The sequence below is a fragment of the Dipteris shenzhenensis genome, chromosome 21 (genome assembly GCF_047967505.1).
Source record: "Dipteris shenzhenensis isolate YYH24624 ecotype China chromosome 21, Dip_SZ_1.0, whole genome shotgun sequence".
Taxonomy (NCBI): domain Eukaryota; kingdom Viridiplantae; phylum Streptophyta; class Polypodiopsida; order Gleicheniales; family Dipteridaceae; genus Dipteris; species Dipteris shenzhenensis.
The window spans coordinates 9,215,756-9,235,469 of record NC_141616.1 but is presented as its reverse complement, the minus strand read 5'-3'; the positions used below and the strand labels follow the sequence as shown (position 1 = coordinate 9,235,469).

Sequence of the window (19,714 nt, the reverse complement as noted above, 5' to 3'; positions counted from 1 at the left end):
ACCTCTATACATCCTTAGCTAGTGTTTGCTATATTTGGGAATATTCATTGTGTGTTTGTAGTTCAATTTTTGCATTTTTAGTTGTATGCTTTTATTTAAGCCAAGATTGGCATTTTAGTTTGTAGCAATTTCATGGTGTGCATCTATCCTACTGGTAGGACATTATAGTTTAGCAAGCTTCCTTGTTCATGCTTTCTGTCATGGTATCAAAGCATAGCTTAGTATTAGATCTATGAACACTCATTTGGGCAACCTAGGGTTCGCAAATCCTTGAGGGCTCCCTTGTAAGGGCACATTGCCCATTGTATTACATGGGACTTATTTTACCCACTTAGTCCTCATCACCAAGAGATACACTCATGTTATCATCTCATACCCATTATCCTCTTAGACTAAGAGAAGGGCTTACAACACCCAAGAGATCCTCTTCACACAGAGAAAAGCACAGAGGGAGCTTTGGGTACGAGAGGGAGCATCATCATCAAATAGAGATAAGTACGAAAAAATATTTCTATTTTGTATCTAATTTAGTTGTGCTTCAATTGTAAAGCATCAATCATTTGCTTAGGTCTCATTAATTTCATTTGATTGATCTATCCTATTAGAACACACATAACATTTTGATAGTCTATGTGATACACTAGTTAAGGCATGATGATTTATACCCATGGATGTCCCATCTTAGATGGTGCTAGGATGGATGGGAGCTAACTATAGCATCTAGAAAATTAAGATTGAGAATATTCTCAATGATCAAAAGTTATGGCATATTCTTATGGGATCGAGACACATCCAAGAAAGACTTATTGGAGTAATGATGAGAAGAGACATCAATCCCATACCCTCATAAATTTGAGCATTAAGGACAACATTATCTCTATTGTTAAAGACTAGAAAACATCAAGTGGGGCATGGAAGACATTACATGGTAAACTATAGATCCCTACTACTGTAGTGGTGTACCATTTTCTTAGGTAAAAGATAGCATATTACACATTTCCACGTCCTCATCCAACCCATGTGAGAACCTATTATAGAAAACAAGCTTAGAGAAACAAACTTATGGATACCCTTTTAAAAAACTAGCTTTTAAGGTGAGGATATATGGACCATACACACTAGATCATTGAAACATGAATGTATATCCCAATTCAAAAAGACTTCCACCAAAGTCTAATGGAGACCATGATAGGTGATCTCAATAACAATGGCACACTTACGTACCTTAAAACATAAAACATGTGGACCTTGCAAATTGATTAACATTGCTATAGAGAACCAAACTCCCAATGACGAACATACAAGCCTAGATATCATGTAGTACTTCAAAAGTTAAAGACAATAACTTGAGAAATTTCAATCTATCAACATAGATAGCCAACTTTATGGCTTCCTAATTAAAATCATGGATTGAAATTGGAAATTACAATTTTTTTCCTACCAACTCAACAATGTGTCAACAAGTCCATGGCATAGGGCAATTGAGATCAATATAGGTAATCTCAATAACAATGGCACACTTACGTACCTTAAAACATATAACATTTCCTTGCAAATTGATTCATATTGGTATAAATATCCAAACTCCCAATAATGGACATACAATCATAGAGATCATATAGTTCTTCAAAAGGTAAAGACAATCACTTGAGAAATTTCAATCTATCAACATATATAGCCAAATTTATGGCTTTTTAATCAAATCATGGGTTGAAATAGAAAATTTTTAATTATTACAATTTATTGCCTACCAACTCAACAATGAGTTCACAATCCATGGCATGATCCATTTTCCACATCAATGTCCCATATTCTAGAGTAGTAGCTTGACTTATCCCATGCAAGTAGCCTTGTCCAACCAACTTTGAAGTAGTTATGTGTGACCAATAAGTCGCCACATTATAGCTTAGTCGTAATAAGTATTTACATGCTAGGAGCATAATCATTGGCATTGAACATGACAAAACCAATTGATATGTATGTATCAAGAAAATGTAAAGTTAAAATTTCTTTTCTCTACTATAAATAAGAATTAATACTACTTTTGACCCAATGTTTAAGTCCATTGCAAGGGAATTCTTTAATAATATTTATATATCAAGTTTCAGCACTTTCGAGCCACACTTTAAGTGTGTTACATGGTCATGATCCATTTTTAAGAGCATCTTGTGTGATTTAAAATCCTTTTATCTCCTTTAAGGTCATCCTATGACTCATTTGAAGGTTCTTTGGAAGAAATTTAAGCACACTAGCCCTTACTAATCATGGTTCCTTTTGTAATTACAAACAAAATTTAAGTTCTAAGATAGCAAATTAGGGAAAACTCTAACCCTAACCCTAAGGGGTTCTCATGTATATATTCATGATTATGTTTAATACAACATAGTGTACAGGTAGCTATATCGCGTGAAATCCTCTCTCTCTCTCTCTCTCTCTCTCTCTCTCTCTCTCTCTCTCTCTCTCTCTCTCTCTCTCTCTCCCCACTTTATCATGGTATCAGAGCCTATGGTGCTCAGCTGAGAGTGAGCGTAAGTCCTTTTTCCATCAAGGCACACAAACCCTTGCTCCATCAAGTCAACAAGCCCTCTTTTGTGATGTGTCTTCTAGCTCTTCTTGTAGAGACCCTTCTACTCTTTGATTCGATTCAAAAAGCTCATCATTCTAAGCCATGGAGCTTGAGAAAATTTTGGTTGAGTGATTATGCTCCTTGTGAGGAGGTTTGAGAGAGAGTTTTAAAGGTTTTTTGTGAGAGAATGGTTGATGCTCTTCCTCTAGGCATTTCAAACTTATTTAGACTGGTTTTTTGGTTCCTTTTGAATTTTGGTGGTTTTCTTAGCAAACACCTACTTAGTAACTCTTGAATGAAAGCATGATATAATAGGCTGAGATGAAAGATTTAGAATAAAGAATTGGTAGAGGCTAAGATGACTAGATTATCTGAAGTAACAGATGCAAGACCGTAATGTGAGACATGTGAGACATGTAAGACAGAAAATAAAATGATGGGATGCAAGACCGTAATGCGAGACATGTGAGACATGTAAGACAGTGATCAGTACATTGAAATCTATAAAATAAAATGATGGAACACAAGAATGATATAAATATTAGAATCTCATGATGAGATATTTTTTTAATATAATATAAGTTAGACTTGCTGATGCAAGACCATAATGCGAGACATGTGAGATGATAGATTTTGAGTACATTGAAACATAGACAACATGCAAGCCAAAGAAGCAGCACTGTGGAAATTAATGCAAAGCATAGCTCGGACTTCTTCAACAAAACAACCATCTATGACGTAGCATATCTGCAAGCCTAAACGTCCAGCGCCGACGGGCTCCGTGACTCCAACCTGCAAAGCAACTCTACAAGGCAAGGTGGGGACTCTAACGATTGAAGTAGGTAGCCCACACAAGCTCTCAAGGTGTGACCTCCTCAAGCTCTCAGGGAGTACCGACTCTAGCAAGCCGTGACCTACAACAAGTGCTTTAAACGATAGCTTATGACATATCATGGCCAAGAAGCTAGGCACACACATAGCAAGTGACCATACGACCTCCAAAGCTCCCGAGTAGCTCCATAATGTTGCCTCCTTGAAGCGCCATCAAGCATCTGCGACAGCAAGGAGCGATGCCTCTAGCACAACCCATCAACAGCACCTAGTAGCTCCAAAAACGATCGGCAACACTTCAACGAGTGGCTCCTCCCCCTTCCTTCTTCATGCCCTTTCTTTGCCTTTCGCCATAGCCTCAGCAGAAGCATCAATAGACCCAGACCACACAACACCAATAAGCAGTGCCAGCCTGAGTGCATATCCACATAGCTGGTAGACAAAGTCCACTCTCTAAGTCATGGACTCAAGTGCTCCCTACAACATTTTTATGGAATGGCAGTACAACACCTACAACAAGCTTTGATGACTCTGCTCACGACATCATAGGCATGACTCCAAGAAATCAAACGATGGCTGACCCAGCCGCGTACGCTCCCTAAATGCACGAACAACCTGCAAAACAAAGCAAAACATCTACAAGCCTCACGATCCGTCGATAGACATGAAAATTCCCATGATGTCTATTGATAGAATCTGTAAAGATTCCCAAGATCTAGGAGGCTGCCATGTGTCAGAAACCCCACCCTCAGGGGAACCACACGTCCGAGGCTTGGTCCCCTAGGTTGCCACATGGTAACCTTATCTTATCTACCACATGGCACGCCAGTTGTCACATCAACAATCCCACCACAGTGCCTCGACAGCAGCCACATGGGCATGCCACATCACCAAACACAAGGCAACCTCATCCATAGGGCTACATCACTATTGTCTACCACATCATCCATTAACACATCATCAATGCCATGTCAGCACCTCAATTCTCATCATGACACATCACTTTGTCATGTCATCAATTAATCTCTCTAAACGTATGTGTATGTCATGTTTTATCTTCTTCTTAGCACTCATAATGCATTTCTTACTGTTGCTTATGTCGTGCATTTTCTATTTTAGCTCTTCTTTCTGTGTTTTGTATCTATTTCCATCATTCATTAGCATGTATGTCATCTTCTTAACATTCACAATGTATTTCTTACTATTACTCATGTCATGTCTTTTCTATTCTAGCTCTTCTTTCTTATTTTTCTCTTTTGTATCTATTTCCATCCCTCACTATAGCCACTCTTTATATGTCTTACCGTATTGGAAATCTCCATAGAAGTAGATCTGAATGTAGCTTAATTCTAATAACAAGTTCATTGAGAATCCAAAAGTTTCATGGCCCAAAATAGAGTGATCCATTTAGCCATCTATAAAGCTTCTATCAAGGTTTTGAAAGCAATTATACGAAACACTATAGCAAAGCATACGAACTACCTATTTTGGAACTTTTCATAGGGTGGTGCAACGATGGATATTCAAAATCCACTCAACCATTTCCATAACTAGGAACAAATGATAAACACTTTCTTGAATAGCTCCACAAAAGATATCAATGAAGAGGATGTGAAAACAAATCCAAATAGTCTATAACAAAAGAGATCAAAATTGTATGGGATTTTGCCCCGATTTTGCACGACACATATGAAGGCTTTGATCAATTAGTTAAGCACAAATGATGATAACATGCCTATCATGTAGGATGCATAAAAAGGTAGGTTCATACTTAGATTGCCTCGCTTATGCACCAAGTTGATATGTCATAATAGAAAACATTCAATTAGTTTTCCAAACAAGCCTTACTTGGTTATTATGTGTATTTATTGCAAGCATTGTGCACATTACTATCCCTTTGATGAAATTCTTTCAAATCAAAAAACCATCTAGACAATGAGCATGATAAAGATGTTTTGGCAATGCTAGAACAACTCAATGATGACCAATGATATATCTAAGAAAAAACTTATATATGCTACCAAAGGAGCACGTCTATTAGAGCATAGCTAGGGCACAATGGAAATTGAGACAAAGGTAGAGGAAATATTATTGCAAGCTTTGGTGTTTTCACGTGGCACTGAACCTTTGAGTAGAAATTCTATAACTATCAAGGTTGATACCAAGAGGGATATATGGTCACCATTCCCCACAATAAAGGCCAAAACAACTTTTAAAGTTGGTGGCTATAAATTTTTGATGTCCTTGAAATTTTCCTTTTGGCTTTCAAGAGACGTTATAGTAAGAAAATGTAGCTCAATTGGGACCAAGTGTTGGGATATCTCAAGGTGTATGCCTCAGGCACACCTTATGTTTCTATGTGTGAGTGCTAGAGGCATAGTTAGGTGCCCACAAGCACAGTTAGGTGGTGGAAAAGCCACATAGGATGATTGAGTGAATCTAGGAGCAGATTGAGGAGATGATTGTGGAGCTCTAAGGTCATCAGTGATGTCAGTGACCTTGTATGAGGTGCCTACTTAAGGACCTCTTTCTTCTTCATTCTACAAGCAAGTATTCTGATTTTGTGTCCACTCTACTCTTTCCTTTCAGTGTTCCAACATGGTATCAGAGCCATTTGATCCTCCTTGAGCCCATTTCTGCCACATCATCATCATCTTCTTCTTCTTCTTCTTCACCATCTCTCCCTCTTCTCCAAAAATTTTGCTTGAGCTTGTTCTCCTTCAATCCTCAACCATTTCCCACACCCTTTCTGCTGTAGATCCCTCTTGTTAGGGCGAACTTCGGGCTGCAAGCAATTGGAGAACAACCCGCTGCTGGTCGCCATTGCAGAAAAGTCATCGATTTTCTCTTCTGCGTTTTCTCTGCACCTGCTCTGTCTTTTCTTAATTCCTTCCAGGGCAAGCTTCTACATACCTAGAGCTACCTTGTGCTGAAATCTGAGCAGCAATGGCTGCATATTGAAGGAGAAAACAGAGAAAAACCAGTCGACTTTGTTCAAGAAGGTGAAGGCGACCTGACGCGTTTTTTCGCCTCTTCTTCCCAGAGGATCTACTGTGGTATACCAGCTTTCTTTTGCCTCAGAAAGCCCTCTTTTCCTTGCTTTGAAGAGTGAGCTACAAGCCCTCCAAGTTCAGCTTTTCATTTTTGACAGTTTTGGACAAGTTTTGAAGATGATGCTACATAAAATGCTACTCTAGCATTTCTGGTCTTTTGAAGTTTTCAATAACTTCATTACAAGTGTTGCTTCAGTTTTGTTTTGACTTGCTAGACCTGGTTGTGATTGGAAAGTGTTTATTTCATCCACTTCTATGAAGCATGCAAAAAGTAGCATCATTGTTTGAAAACTAGTCACTACTATTTGCTACATCAAGTGCCTATACTTTGGAAGCATTTCAGTTGTTTTTGCCTTGTAAGAGAGATAGACACTGCCCAATATCTGGGTTAGACCCTCTCATGGCTACCTTATATAATCTTGAGAAGTTCAATGGAAAGGGCTTCCATACATGGCAAATGAAGGTAAAATTTGCATTGATGCGGGAGAACTTATGGGCACTTGTCAAACCTACTCCTACCGCTTCTTCTACGGCCTCAAATGCTGGAGAAACTTCAACTCCGACACGACCGGCAAGGGATCCAGCAAGAGAAGAAAAAGCATATGGTATAATTGCTTTAGCTTTGGGTGATGATTACATACATCATATATCTGACTTGGAGTCTCCATCGGAAGCTTGGCAGAAGCTAGATTTGATTTTTGGTGCAAGCTCTCACATATCTAAACTATCACTTAAAATCTCTTTCTTTGAATTAAAGATGGCAAGTGATACTACTTTAGCTGCTCAAGTCAACTATATGCGGAGTCTTATGACTCAGTTAGCTTCTATCAACTCTCCTATCACCCCTGATGATGCTATGGCAGTGCTACTTAAGAGTATGCCTGAAAGTTTTGATCACATTGTTAGCACTTTGAAGAATCTTCCCAATCCAAACCTTGAAGGCATTATCTCAGCTCTCCAAGAAGAAGAAAGACACATGGAGCTAAGGAAAGGCAATGACACTGCTTATGTTATGAAATTCCAGAAGGGCAAGTATTCTCCTTGCAATCACTGTGGAAAGACAAATCACCTTTCAAAGGACTGCTTCAAAGTTAATCCATGCAAGCACTGTGGCAAAAACAACCATAGTGAGAAGTTTTGCAGAGACAAAGCAAAGACAGAAAATGCAAATCTACTTACAGTGAATTTGCCTCCACAAGATGAGGCATCCCATGAAGATTATGCATTTTAAATCATCTCTATGTATGCTCCAGATCTCTCTTTTTATGTCAAGGTACTCAGCCTGGATAGTCCTCCAAAATGAATGAAAATAAACTATTGTGTGTTGTGTGTTTTGGTAAACACCTCTGGTCACCTTATGATGTAGGCCATGTGTATGTTTTGCTCCATGGTACCTCCTGCAGACATTGTGTGCATGTACATGCAGGGGAGATAACCATTGGAAGGTCTGTTTGTATCCCTTTCTGTTTACCTTACACCCAAGGGAACTCTTGCTAGCATGAGAACCTAGCCATAGATTTATCCTTGACCACCATGAGATGGCATGAGAAACTATGAGACTAGATGTATCCTTGACATAGCCTGAGGCATTTCCTTGAGGGGGGGTTTGTTGGGATATCTCAAGGTGTATGCCTCAGGCACACCTTATGTTTCTATGTGTGAGTGCTAGAGGCACAGTTAGGTGCCCACAAGCACAGTTAGGTGGTGGAAAAGCCACATAGGATGATTGAGTGAATCTAGGAGCAGATTGAGGAGATGATTGTGGAGCTCTGAGGTCATCAGTGATGTCAGTGACCTTGTATGAGGTGCCTACTTAAGGACCTCTTTCTTCTTCATTCTACAAGCAAGTATTCTGATTTTGTGTCCACTCTACTCTTTCCTTTCAGTGTTCCAACACCAAGGAGGCCTAGAAAGATGGTTTGTTATAGCATCTTGAAGAACCAAATGAGTTAATAAAAGAATTGGAATAAGATAGAATAACTCTATGAGCTGGAAGAAGATAGAAAATCATATGAGTTAGGATAAGATAGAGAATTGGAAGAAGTAGAAGAACTGTATGAGTTGGAAGAAGATAGGAAACTAAGGACCAAGGATAAAGGGGGAGGAGCTAGAAGGGAAGATTATAACTTTCGTATAAGTGTAGAGCATTAGCATAAGAGAAGCAACAATGATCTTCAAGCAACCTTCCCTTTCCAAGACCTAGTATGTGGGGGTACAATTCAATATCATAACTTATTATTCTAATCTAGAGGGCGCCAACTCTAGGATTGGCAACTAGTCAAAAATTGAGGCAAGTTTGCAATCAAAACCAAGAATAGAGGGGAGCAATTAAAAGGAAAGATCATAGCTTTCATATGAGCCTACAACATTAGTGTAAGAGAAGCAACCATGATCCTAATGAATCCTTCCTTCCAAATGCCCCTTAAGACCTATCAAACATGAGGACAATTTAGTATCATAACTTATTGTATGAAGATCAAGGCTTATTTCCCAATCACCCTAGTTAATCACCTAACTCAAAGGCAGTCTAAAAGAAATTCATAATGCTTGCATCATTTTTCAATGGGAAGTATAACAATTGTGTAAGTCCCCACTAATAGTTAAGTCTAACATCCCTTTTTAAGGGTGAGTTTTTAAACCTTCAAACAATATGTTAAATGTAAGACTCCAAATGATTTGCACCCCAATACCTATTTAGGCACTTTTCCTATGTTTATTAGAAGTCAATCTCGTTAAAGATACTTACTGTGAACATAACTATGACTAAGAATTTCATGCACTTTGATTGAAGATGATTATATAAGCTGCATGGTATCTTTTTGCTAAGTATAACATAGTTTATTTGGCCATGGAGTACATAGACTACATAAAGGTGATTAGGGTATATGCCATAGACTACACATAGGTGATTAGTTTTTGATGTTTTGATAATGGTCCACCATGATCGATGCCATCATTACAACATGCCATAGGCTATGTTTAGAGGGCAAGTTATTAGTGATGTGAAATATTATCTAAAATAAATGTAAACACATTCAAATGATGCCTTAATTTTTATAGAAGGCTTTGCCTATAGATGCTCATATACAATGCACATGCTTGTGAGATGTACCTTAATTAATGTAAAGTTCATCAAATAATAAACAACTATTAAGAACTCACTCATGTCAATAAAAAGCTCATTTTCAAAGTTGAAGATTCAGATCCAAATGGTTTTTTAACTACATTACTTGTTGCTGAAGCAAAAGAATGATGATTGATGTTACATGGTCCATGGATCTTGCATGAAAACTAAAACCCCTCTTAATGCACTTGACCATAAAGCTCCTTTAATAGAAAATAGATGAGGTATGCTAGGGCTCATTTTCTTATGCTAGCAGATAATACGCTAGAGTATATATGGGCTCCATATAAATTTCATACATATAGGCAAAATATTTTGAATGGCCATCCATGGATAGAATTACATATAAGCATGGTAGGTAAATCTTGGTAGGTAACCACCTCTACCTTACAAAAGAATGAGAAATTGGTTCACGAACAACATGTAGACATGAGGGTGGCATTTATTGAATGCTTATATAGCCTAAACTAATGGAAATATTTCTATTATTTAGATCATAACATATGTGAGCCTCTAAGGTTAAGAAGGGGTTCCGCATGCATTAAGCAATTTGGTGTCCATAGTGGATTTTGTAGTTATTAGCAAGTCTTTCTTGGATGTCAAAATTGATAATGGAACAACTAATATGATAGTCTTATTTGATGTAGATTGGTCAAAGCTAGACATAGATTGCTTATACAAATTCCAATGAAAAAAGAGAGGAAGAATCAATTCTCATGTGGCTCATAGTGGTGACAGTTGAAAGTGATTGGTCATAAGGAGGTGGCCAACAAAGAGAGAATATATTAAGCTCATAATAATCAATGGATGAAGAGATAATACTTTAATGCTATGTTGGAATGCTGAAATGAGTTGGCATAAGTGCGACAATGATTAAACATGTACAATCAACTCTATACATGCCGCCTTCTACAATGATTAAACATGTATAATCAACTCTCTACATGCTACTTTTCCCATCAACAAACCATCTCTCTTATTAATGGAATGCAGACAAATGATGGTTTTGGTTACTTGTGTTGGACAGATGAGTTGTTCTCATTGGTCATGGGTGCCCATTATTTCAATATTGTATTTGTTGGCATCCTCACTCCAAATAGTGTAACTTTTGTACTATAATCAAATAAATAGTTGGATGGCTACTAACATTGTTCAATGTTTTTCCATCCCAAACCTTGTTTTCTACTCCCAATAAGTTTGTCACTTAATGTAAATATATCTACTTATATTCAAATAGTTGAAAGAAAATCTCTAAAGTTGAGACCATTTGCTAAGTGTTGGTAATTTAAGTGCATCCCACTAGTGGTGAGAAAAGAAGACCACAAATACTTGGAAGTGGAGAAGTTGGAGACTTTCTAAAGACCTTTGACATGATTGCTTTTGATAGTGAGCCAAGCAATGCTTACCTAGATTTATTGCTAGATGCTAGCATGCTTTGCCATGCAAGCGTGGGCCTTGTGGAAGGCACATTGCACATTGATCCACAATGTAATAACTAACTTAGATTGGTCACACTTTTGATTCCTACATCACTTGTGGACCCTTGCTCTTTTAAAACCCATTTCATGCAAAGCTTGTGCCTTTATTTTCGGGATGATATCATGAATTGCTACACTGTACCTATTGCTATTATCCACCACATCTCATAAGAACATGGCATGCCTTACATGACTAGAGGAGCTTACATTATAGGTAGATAGGGGGACCCAAGGATGAGAATGTACGCATCGCGTTGTGTGTATAGAAGGTTTCTCATCTAGTGTGTTGGAAATAGCATGAGTGTTTGCCCTGGTTGAACGAGCTACATATCTTCGCAATTTGTACAGCTTCACATTTTGTGTTGCTTGAGTGGCAAGTGCATTGGCCCTTGCATGTTTGTAGCAATGTGGAGGGAGCAATTGTACAATGATTGATAAAGGACGTATAGTGCTTTTGTCTTCTTGAAGATGAGGATATTAACACAATGCACTTAAATACAAATAATACCATATACGATAATAAGGTTTGGAAAATTGAGAGTATGATGATAACTCATGTATATGGCAATGTTAGTAGCGTTCATAAAAATTGAGATCATATATCAATTGAATTGCCCAAATTTAGATAAAACTTTCAAGAGGCCACAAAACCTTTGAAAATTGTATTGCTGTAGTTATATTTTGTGAGACAATGTGCTCACATACATTTAAAAATCTCAACATGGGTAAGGGAGGCAAAGTCAAAGGTCAATGGTGTAGGGAAACTACTAGAGAATATCTTTCATTGAGGAAAAAACGAGGAGGAACGAATGTCATGACCTATTTTACCCGAGGTGAAAGATTGATTTCAATAGTTTTTTGGCCATCAATTGTTAATGGAGGCTACAATAACCCCTTGGCACTACAGATTACAGAGGTTTTTGGTGTAGGGAAGAGGTCGGGGGGAAGAGGAGGGGAATGAGGGGGGGAACTGCCTTGCATTTTTGTCCATCGAATGCTTGGGGAGGCAACATAACAAGAATCGATGCTAGAAGAAAGGGGGTGGTCTTGGTGGGGGTTGGGCATAGGGTCGCTTGATATTAGAGCACTTTTACAAGCACAATGAACACTGAATGTGTGGGCATGGGGAGTAACCCATATTGGATCACTAGACCTCTTAATGAACACTAAACATGTAGGTTCCAGAAGTAAAACATGGGCATTCACGTGGTGACGACACATACCGTGCATTGAGTGAGATTTATTATTATTAATTTTGTCTCTCTCTCACACACCCACTCGCACACACATGGTTGAACTGGGGCAATGAGCTCAGGGTGGGTTTAGACTAGGCAGATGCTTGACTTGTGAAAACGGGTGTCTGTCCGTCGTCGTTGGCACACAATTGTTGGACCATGGACTTGTCCTTAGAGGGGAAGGCTCTCCAACATCCACCCTCCTTGTCCAAGCCCCGGTCAACGGAAGCAGAGCCAAGGCTGAAATTTAGCGGGCTGTGGTGGTTGCGAATAACTAGAGGGGCATTGTGCGCCTGGATGCGGTGTGTGCGAGCAACACACAGTGGTGATGGTCCTCCTCTGTTGCGGCAAGCAAGCAGCAGCCGGCTCCTCTCACCTTGGGCACATGACACCTTTTTCAAGTCCTCGAGGCAGCCTGGGCTGATGTGGCAAACGAAAGGCCAAACCATGAGTGACACTTGCAATCGGACTGCACAGGCAGGCAAGGATGTGGCAACCGATGAGAAGCTACAGGTGATGTGTTGGGTGCTCTCAAGGAGCATGTGCGGCGAAGCTGAAAAAGCTTGAGGGAGGGGCATGTGCCACGGATTGTGATTGGGTGGGGGAGGCAAATCTCTAAACGGAAGGGGATGATGTGGCAAACAAGCAACAAAGGTGTGAAGTGGAAAAGTGAGAGGTGGTAGGCTTTTGTTGTTGTCGTGAAGCTGTCTTGTTCATATCACATTCAAACTAAAGAAAAAGATAAAACAGTGCAAACCAGCTTCGGTCCTCTGCATCACCTCACCTCCTCCCACATTCTTTACATCAACATACACAATACAGCTTCCTCCTCCTTTGCCCTTCTCCCTCTCCGTACCTCCCTCACACTCCATAGCCTCTCCCTCACTACATCCTCATCGCCTCCCGCAGACCAAAACTCGACTCGCTAGCTACACGGGACATTCTCCCCTTTCCGGCCTGCTTATCGGACCTTCCCGCAGACATTCCAACAGAATATCGCATCCCCCGCCTCCTCCCGCAACGGCATCAGATTACACGGGAAATTCGTCCCCCTGCCGCCTGCGTAACGGAGGTAGCAATTTGAACAGCGCATCGGATTCATACTCCACTCCCAGAAACGGCATCACGGAAGGCGCAGCTATAGCCTGTTCTTTGTGCCCGACAGAGACACCGTAGCGGCGAGCGAGCGCCTTTTCTTCATCATTGCGCCTCGCAATCCGCAAACGGAAAATTGGTAGATTTCTGCACCCGCTCTGAAAAAGCGCTGTCGCTCTTCTCTGGCATTTCTCGGGAAAATTGCGGGAAAGCGCGAACGAGGCCAGCCTGATCTCGTGGTCAGACTCGTTTCTGCAGCTCCCATGCTCAGGATCAGAAAAGCAATGCAGAAAATCGGTTTATCAAGGCGTAGAGCTTCTACAGGCAATGTTGTAAGCGGGGTGATCCTTTCGTAAACGTCTTTGAACGCGTTCTGAAAGCGAAAGAGGCAACAATGGCTTGTGATTCGACGACTGCAGGTTGCAATGGCGACAGGTCTTCGGCAAAGCTCGCGGCTTCTGCAGAACGCATTTCTTGCGAAGCGTAACACTGTTGAGGATGCAAGAAAGAGCTATCCTCGGCAGGTTGGACCTCGCTGTTCTACACGAGGCGCGGATGTTTCCTTCAAATCTAGACAGCAACGCTGATATTGCATAGGTGAGGCTGTTAATGGGATGAGGCTTTTGCAGAAAAGAAGTGAGCGTGCTTTGTCTCGGCAATCGCCCCGGCTGCTATTTTACCAGAGCACTCGTCGAGATTCGCGCAGCATCATTTGAAAATGTGTTCAATCCCGTTAACAAAGTCGCATTGTGGCAGCCATTTTCACTCTATCGTCCCCGCCCGAAACAGTCATTTCGCGCATTGCAAGCTTCTTAATTCTCTCTCCCCTTACTCCGAGGAGACTCTCACATTCTGAAGTGTCTCAACTTAAGCAAGCGGCTTCTCTTCTTTCTGCACCAGCAAAACGTTGTCTTCCACATTCCTGAATCCTGATTATGATACGCCTACGATAAGTGGATTGCAGCTTCACCAACTCGAGAACGTGGACGAAACTAATCCCTGTCTGCAGCGGTGTCACATTCCCAAGTAAAGTAGGCGAAGTCTCGTTTGATTGCTTGCGTTTTGGTGTTAATTCATTGCATGTTGATGCTATTCCATTCTATCAAACTTTTCTTCTGTTCGAACGTTAGTGTTCGCAAAAGGATGCATCGGAACTGTGCATTTACAAGGCTATCTTCGCAGCGAGCTAATTCCAACTCTACACTTTCCTGGCACTTAAAGAAAGCAGAGAATATATGTTATGAACAAGGAAATGGCCTGGCTCGTGGTTGTGCTGCTTTCACAAGTTATAGTACGGTCCGAAGGATCAAATGCGGAAGGTATTGTTTCTCTTTTGCTTACAAGCTTTTATCAATAAGTATCGATTCTCTTTTTCCCACAAACCTTTCTCGAGACGACCAAACGTTTGTTTAAATTGATGCGGTGCGTGAGAGATTCCGTCTGGCTGTAGTATACAGTACTTTCGTATAGAATTTTCCATCTGCTCGATCACCAAAATCGTTGGGCATCTGCGATAGCTAAGCCGGATTTCCTCTGCATCCGGGAAGAAAGAAAACCAAAATGTCACTTCTTACTTCCATTTCTTTCATACCGATTGGCGGGTGCCGTCGTTGATTGAACGAACTCATAAGCATTTGGTTTTCCTTTCATAAGCTCACCTGCCCCATCGTCTCTTTCCAGCTCCGTTGCACTCATTGGCTGCTGACTCTTCGCCATTTAATTTGACAATCGCCGTAAATTAAGGCGATCTCCTTAAGTTGTCCTTCTAGACTTGTATACTGCTTGATTTGACAACCGCTGTAATTAAGAACGATCTCTGAGTGTACACCGCGTTCCATTTGTACTAATGTCACTCCAAGTTTGAATATCCTTAGCCCAAATGACATAAAAACTGGATTTGCTGTGATAGGTATAGATATTGTAGATTGCACAAATAAAAGAGAAGAACAGATGTCTTACTGTGCCATGTCTCTATAGTAGCTTGAGGAAGGTTCATACCTCCAGAATACACAAGAAGCAGAGAGACTCTCATGCTTGCATGAAGGGTGCCTAATTTATTTTATCAGTTCCTAGCTGCTGCCTCCTCATAACCAAAGGGAGGCGTCTGGCTATATGCATGTCATATTGCCCTTTCCCTTCAATAATAGTAAACAGCTGTCTCACGCCTTCTTGAATGAGCTATGCCTTGTTGAAAAGTTGTATCTGCTTGTTGCTCTTAGAATTCTCTGTTGAACAAGAGAATACAATCTTAAAGTTGGGCTTTCATCGTCATCTGCATACAAGTTTATGTTGCAATTATCACAGTTTTAAAGTTGGGATCTCTCCTTCCTGTGAAAGTGAATATGGGCCCTTGGAAAGATTTAAAACCCAAATAGGCAGAGCATGTGGGCTTGCGGACAGCTCCTTGATTACCCTGATGTTTCTTAAGCAAGGCTGGAAGCTAGGAATGCCATCTGTATCTAAAAAGTGCAGCCTCACAAGCCCTGTTGCTTGTATATGTTTTGGAAGCAGACGTTGAAGGGAAGGTATAGTGGGAAGGCTATTGCTATTTGGATGGTATAGACTGAAGCTCTTTTATTAGAGACCTAGTGACACCTGCTTCTTCACAATATCAAGTCTAAGCAGCCAGCAATCAGGCATTCTCTTCATGTTGGTCTACTCCTGTTCAACTACTGCCCTCAAGATTGATGTAAACTGTAGGTAGGGGGTGTAGTTCTGCACACCTGGTAACCTTTTCAGCCTGGTTTGAGGCTCAAAATGCCACCTCAAACCTGTAGTGATCTCCGAGGAGAAAGGACAGCCTCTCCACTCCCTGAGGAAAAAAGTCATCGTAGAAGAAGCAATCCTGGATGATCCTTGCACGCTCAACCAGATGACCATCAAAGTGTGTACAGTATCTGTCCAAACACTGGCCATGGTGTGGGAACTTGGAAACCATCAAGATTCAAGTGGCTCTATGCATCTGGATGTCTAGACATGCTAGGCTGAAATGCTTGCTATGATTTCTCAACAAGCATCCACTGAGGCATGTGCAGGTCTGCAGCGAGAGGAAAGGATTTAAGCAGATAATGGTAGATGCAGACCGTAACAATGATCTGGTCAAGCTGCCTACTGTCTAGATCTCATAATAACCCTGCATAAAGCCTAATTTTATTTGGAGAGTGATAGATGGAGGAATGAAGTTTCATGAGAGTCTACATGAGACTGAAATGCTTGTTAGACGAACAGTGAGAGACAGTGTATTATGAAATCCATTTGTCACTAGAACAATACCATGAAAAGGACAAGAAGGCAGGATAATCTAAATCCCGCGCACGTAGACAATCATAAAATGATTGCCTTAAGGACACCCGGAAGAACTGATATTTAGCCAGAGAGGGATCACCAAAGACTCGATGGCTACGGTCTTTCCATGGAGTCCATACTGCCCAATAAGAGCCCAATAAAATAGAAGATCATAGCCCTGCCTTACTGGACGAGAACCAAACAGCCAGAAACGCTTGTTAAAACAAGCATTGGGAAAAAGAGCCAGTTCAAGCCTTTGCCTTAGCAACAACAAGAAACCATAAGATTCAGGGCAATGGCAAAAAATAGGTGGCACAGACTCCCGTGAAGACTGACATCGTCGATAAGTGGCAGGAGAAATGTGATAACGAGCCAGAAAATGTCTGAATGGGAGAACTCCAACAAAAACTGACTCTTAGAGAGAGACCATGTAGAATACATAAAATGGGAAACAAGAGGATCTAGGAGTTGCAGCATGACTAACAATTAGAAAAATATACATACAACCAGGACCAGATAGTGTCATTTGCTGGTGTAAAGATGCACAGCTTGGGAAGTGGCAGCTGAAACTTGTTTAGCTTTCACAGTAAATTGCAGATCCAAACAGCCAAAGTAAACTCAGAATGATAAAGCATGTCTCCGTCTAAGGGCTTGGGATTGGAGTCCCTCGTTGCGCCTCTGTATCACATCTGCCACCCAAGAAGCCCACCCCTCCCTGGGCGCATCCTACGGCTGCTGCCGAATCTCAGCTACCGCCTTTCGCACCTCCTCCACCTAAAGCAGGTTATCTGGGATGCAAACACCCTTTTGGGGGGTCCATGGCAGGGCTTCTCTAGGTGAAGCATGATAGGAGAGTGATTTGACATCTTAGTCCCTGTTAGAATGCCCGTGGAGCCTCCTTTTTGCAAAGCCCAATCCCCACCATAGAACTTGTCAAGGCGCTCCATCAAGCCACCATGCCTCCTATGACCAAAAGAAAAAAGGAGGCTGCCAAGAAGTCTACTAAACTCTGCCTCTCTCCTCGGGTCTCTACCATTGATCATGAAGAAGAACCACTCCCAGGTACTCCCTCTCTGCTACAGCATCTCAAAGAAAGAAGCCTCTCCTTGTTTGTCCTTTACAAACTCTAGGTTGTTAAAGTCACCTCCAACGATCCAGTAGTTGACGTCTGGGAGGCACTCTGTTAACCACCTCTAAAAAGTAGGGGAGTTTTGTCTATAGGCAGGTGTGTACACGTTCAGGCCACAATAGGGAAGTGGGGAGCTCTACCGACCTCACACACACACTTTTTTGTGAAATCTTATATTTCTCTGTGGGCAACCCCAAAAAGAGGTAAAAACCCACCAATAAGTACAAGGAAAAAATTTACAAGTAAAGCCTTAGAGCAAAAGTCATGAGGCAGCCAAGTAAAAAGTTACATATCAAGTTAGAAGAGGATCAAACACAACATCCTCCAGCTTCAGGTTATTGCTTTGTAAAAACTGATGCAGTGTAGAAACCACATTATCAATAAAAACAAGCTATTTTTTATAGCCCGGCACCCAAAATTTCTGAATCACTGGGTCAAAAACCTGTTGTAACATGGGATGAAAAGAATAGAGTGAAAAGGGCACATCTGCATCCCGAACAGAAGAAGACTCTGGCACAGGCATCAGAGGCAAAGGAGCTAGATCAACATTTGTATCCTCGGACGAAAGAGCTGCATCTGATAAAGCAGGACTCAGCATTTCAGCTTCACTCCGAGGATCAACTTGAGAAAAAGCATGTGCAGCATCCTATATGATCCCCTTTGCAAGGGGGCACATCCATATCCTAAGGAGGAGGAGGCTGATGATGCTCAACAGGAGTCAGATCCTGAACTTCTTTAGCAAGAGAAAGATTGGCCTGTGATTTTTCTATGTTCCTCTAGTAATGCTTCGGAGCAGTAAAAAAAGGCTTATCCAGTAAAGCCTTAGCAGAAACCGGAGAAGGAAGAGTAACCTTCACAGTTGAAGGAGCAGGAGGAGCGGTCATGGAAGCAAAAGGGCAAGCATGAGCAAAATGACCAACCTGCCGGCACCGATAACAAGCTGTAGGAAAAGAGGCAAAATGCAGCCTGATGCGCATCGGATGGGCAAATCCCAAATCAAGATCCAGAGTAGAGGGCATAGGCTGCATCATATCCCATAGAATACAAAGGCGAACATCCCGGGTTTCCTGCAAAAATTCATGTCTCAGAACATGTAGAGGCCTTCCCAAAAGCGCTGCAAGAGTAGGAGGATGCTGAAGAGAAGAGGCAGAGGCAACGCTTTGAGGGTAATATAGACCGGACATTGAGTTAGAAGAGAGGCATAAGGTATAGAGAAACGATAGAGAAACCATAGGGTTTGCAGTGGAGCGATCAGAAAATAGACAATACTCAGATACAACTGAAGAACGGAACTCAAAAAACATAGTGCCTGTCGGTAATATGAAAAACTGAATACAAGAACCTCAAGCCGTTGTGTCTAAAGGACCGTGGCTGAGGTGAATCAGAAAGATGATTCCATGTAGAGAGACAGTAAAAAAGATAGCAGCAGAGGGAGCGTAACGCAGTCCTCCATGTAGCTCAATGATGACGAGGATGATGGGAGCTGGAGCTGCCCTAGGAAATGGCTGAAACCAGCATGCTCTGAGGAAGGAACCTTCAGGCTATCTGGAATAGCAATATGATGAAGAAAAGGAGCTGATCTGGGGCAGAAGGAGCTGTTCTGTAGCAGAGGAGCAGAAGGGGACAGATCTGGAGTAGGATGGGACAGATCTGGAGTAGAAGGAGCTGATCTGGAGAAGAGGAGCAGAAGGGGACAGATCTGGAGCAGGATGGGACAGATCTGGAGTAGAAGGATCTGATCTGGAGAAGAGGAGCAGAAGGGGAAGGAGCTGAGCTGAAGTAGAGAAGCAGATCTGAGCAGAGGAGCAGAAGTTGTGACAGATCTGGAGGAGAGGATGGAGCAGCCAGGAGGCATGAAGGAAAGGCAGAAGAGGAGCAGCAGAGGAGGCAGAAGTGGAGAGGAGAGGTAGATGGAGCA

At 41.4% G+C, this 19,714-nt stretch overlaps 1 protein-coding gene across 4 annotated transcripts in view; it reads left to right on the top strand.

Annotated features, from left to right (window-relative positions):
• The first annotated feature begins 13,108 nt into the window (after positions 1-13,108).
• LOC147888462 (LRR receptor kinase SERK2-like) overlaps positions 13,109-19,714 on the top strand; it is a 76,600-nt gene continuing 69,994 nt past the window's right edge. Inside the window, exons 1-2 of one of the 4 annotated variants that reach the window (XM_087392776.1) lie at positions 13,109-14,408; positions 14,604-14,701. In XM_087392776.1, the coding sequence (XP_087248902.1) occupies positions 14,623-14,701 (79 nt within the window). In that variant the 5' untranslated portion in view covers positions 13,109-14,408; positions 14,604-14,622. Of the gene's footprint in view, positions 14,414-14,564; positions 14,702-19,714 lie in introns of all 4 variants that reach the window. The other 3 variants (XM_087392777.1, XM_087392778.1, XM_087392775.1) reach the window with 3 other exon arrangements.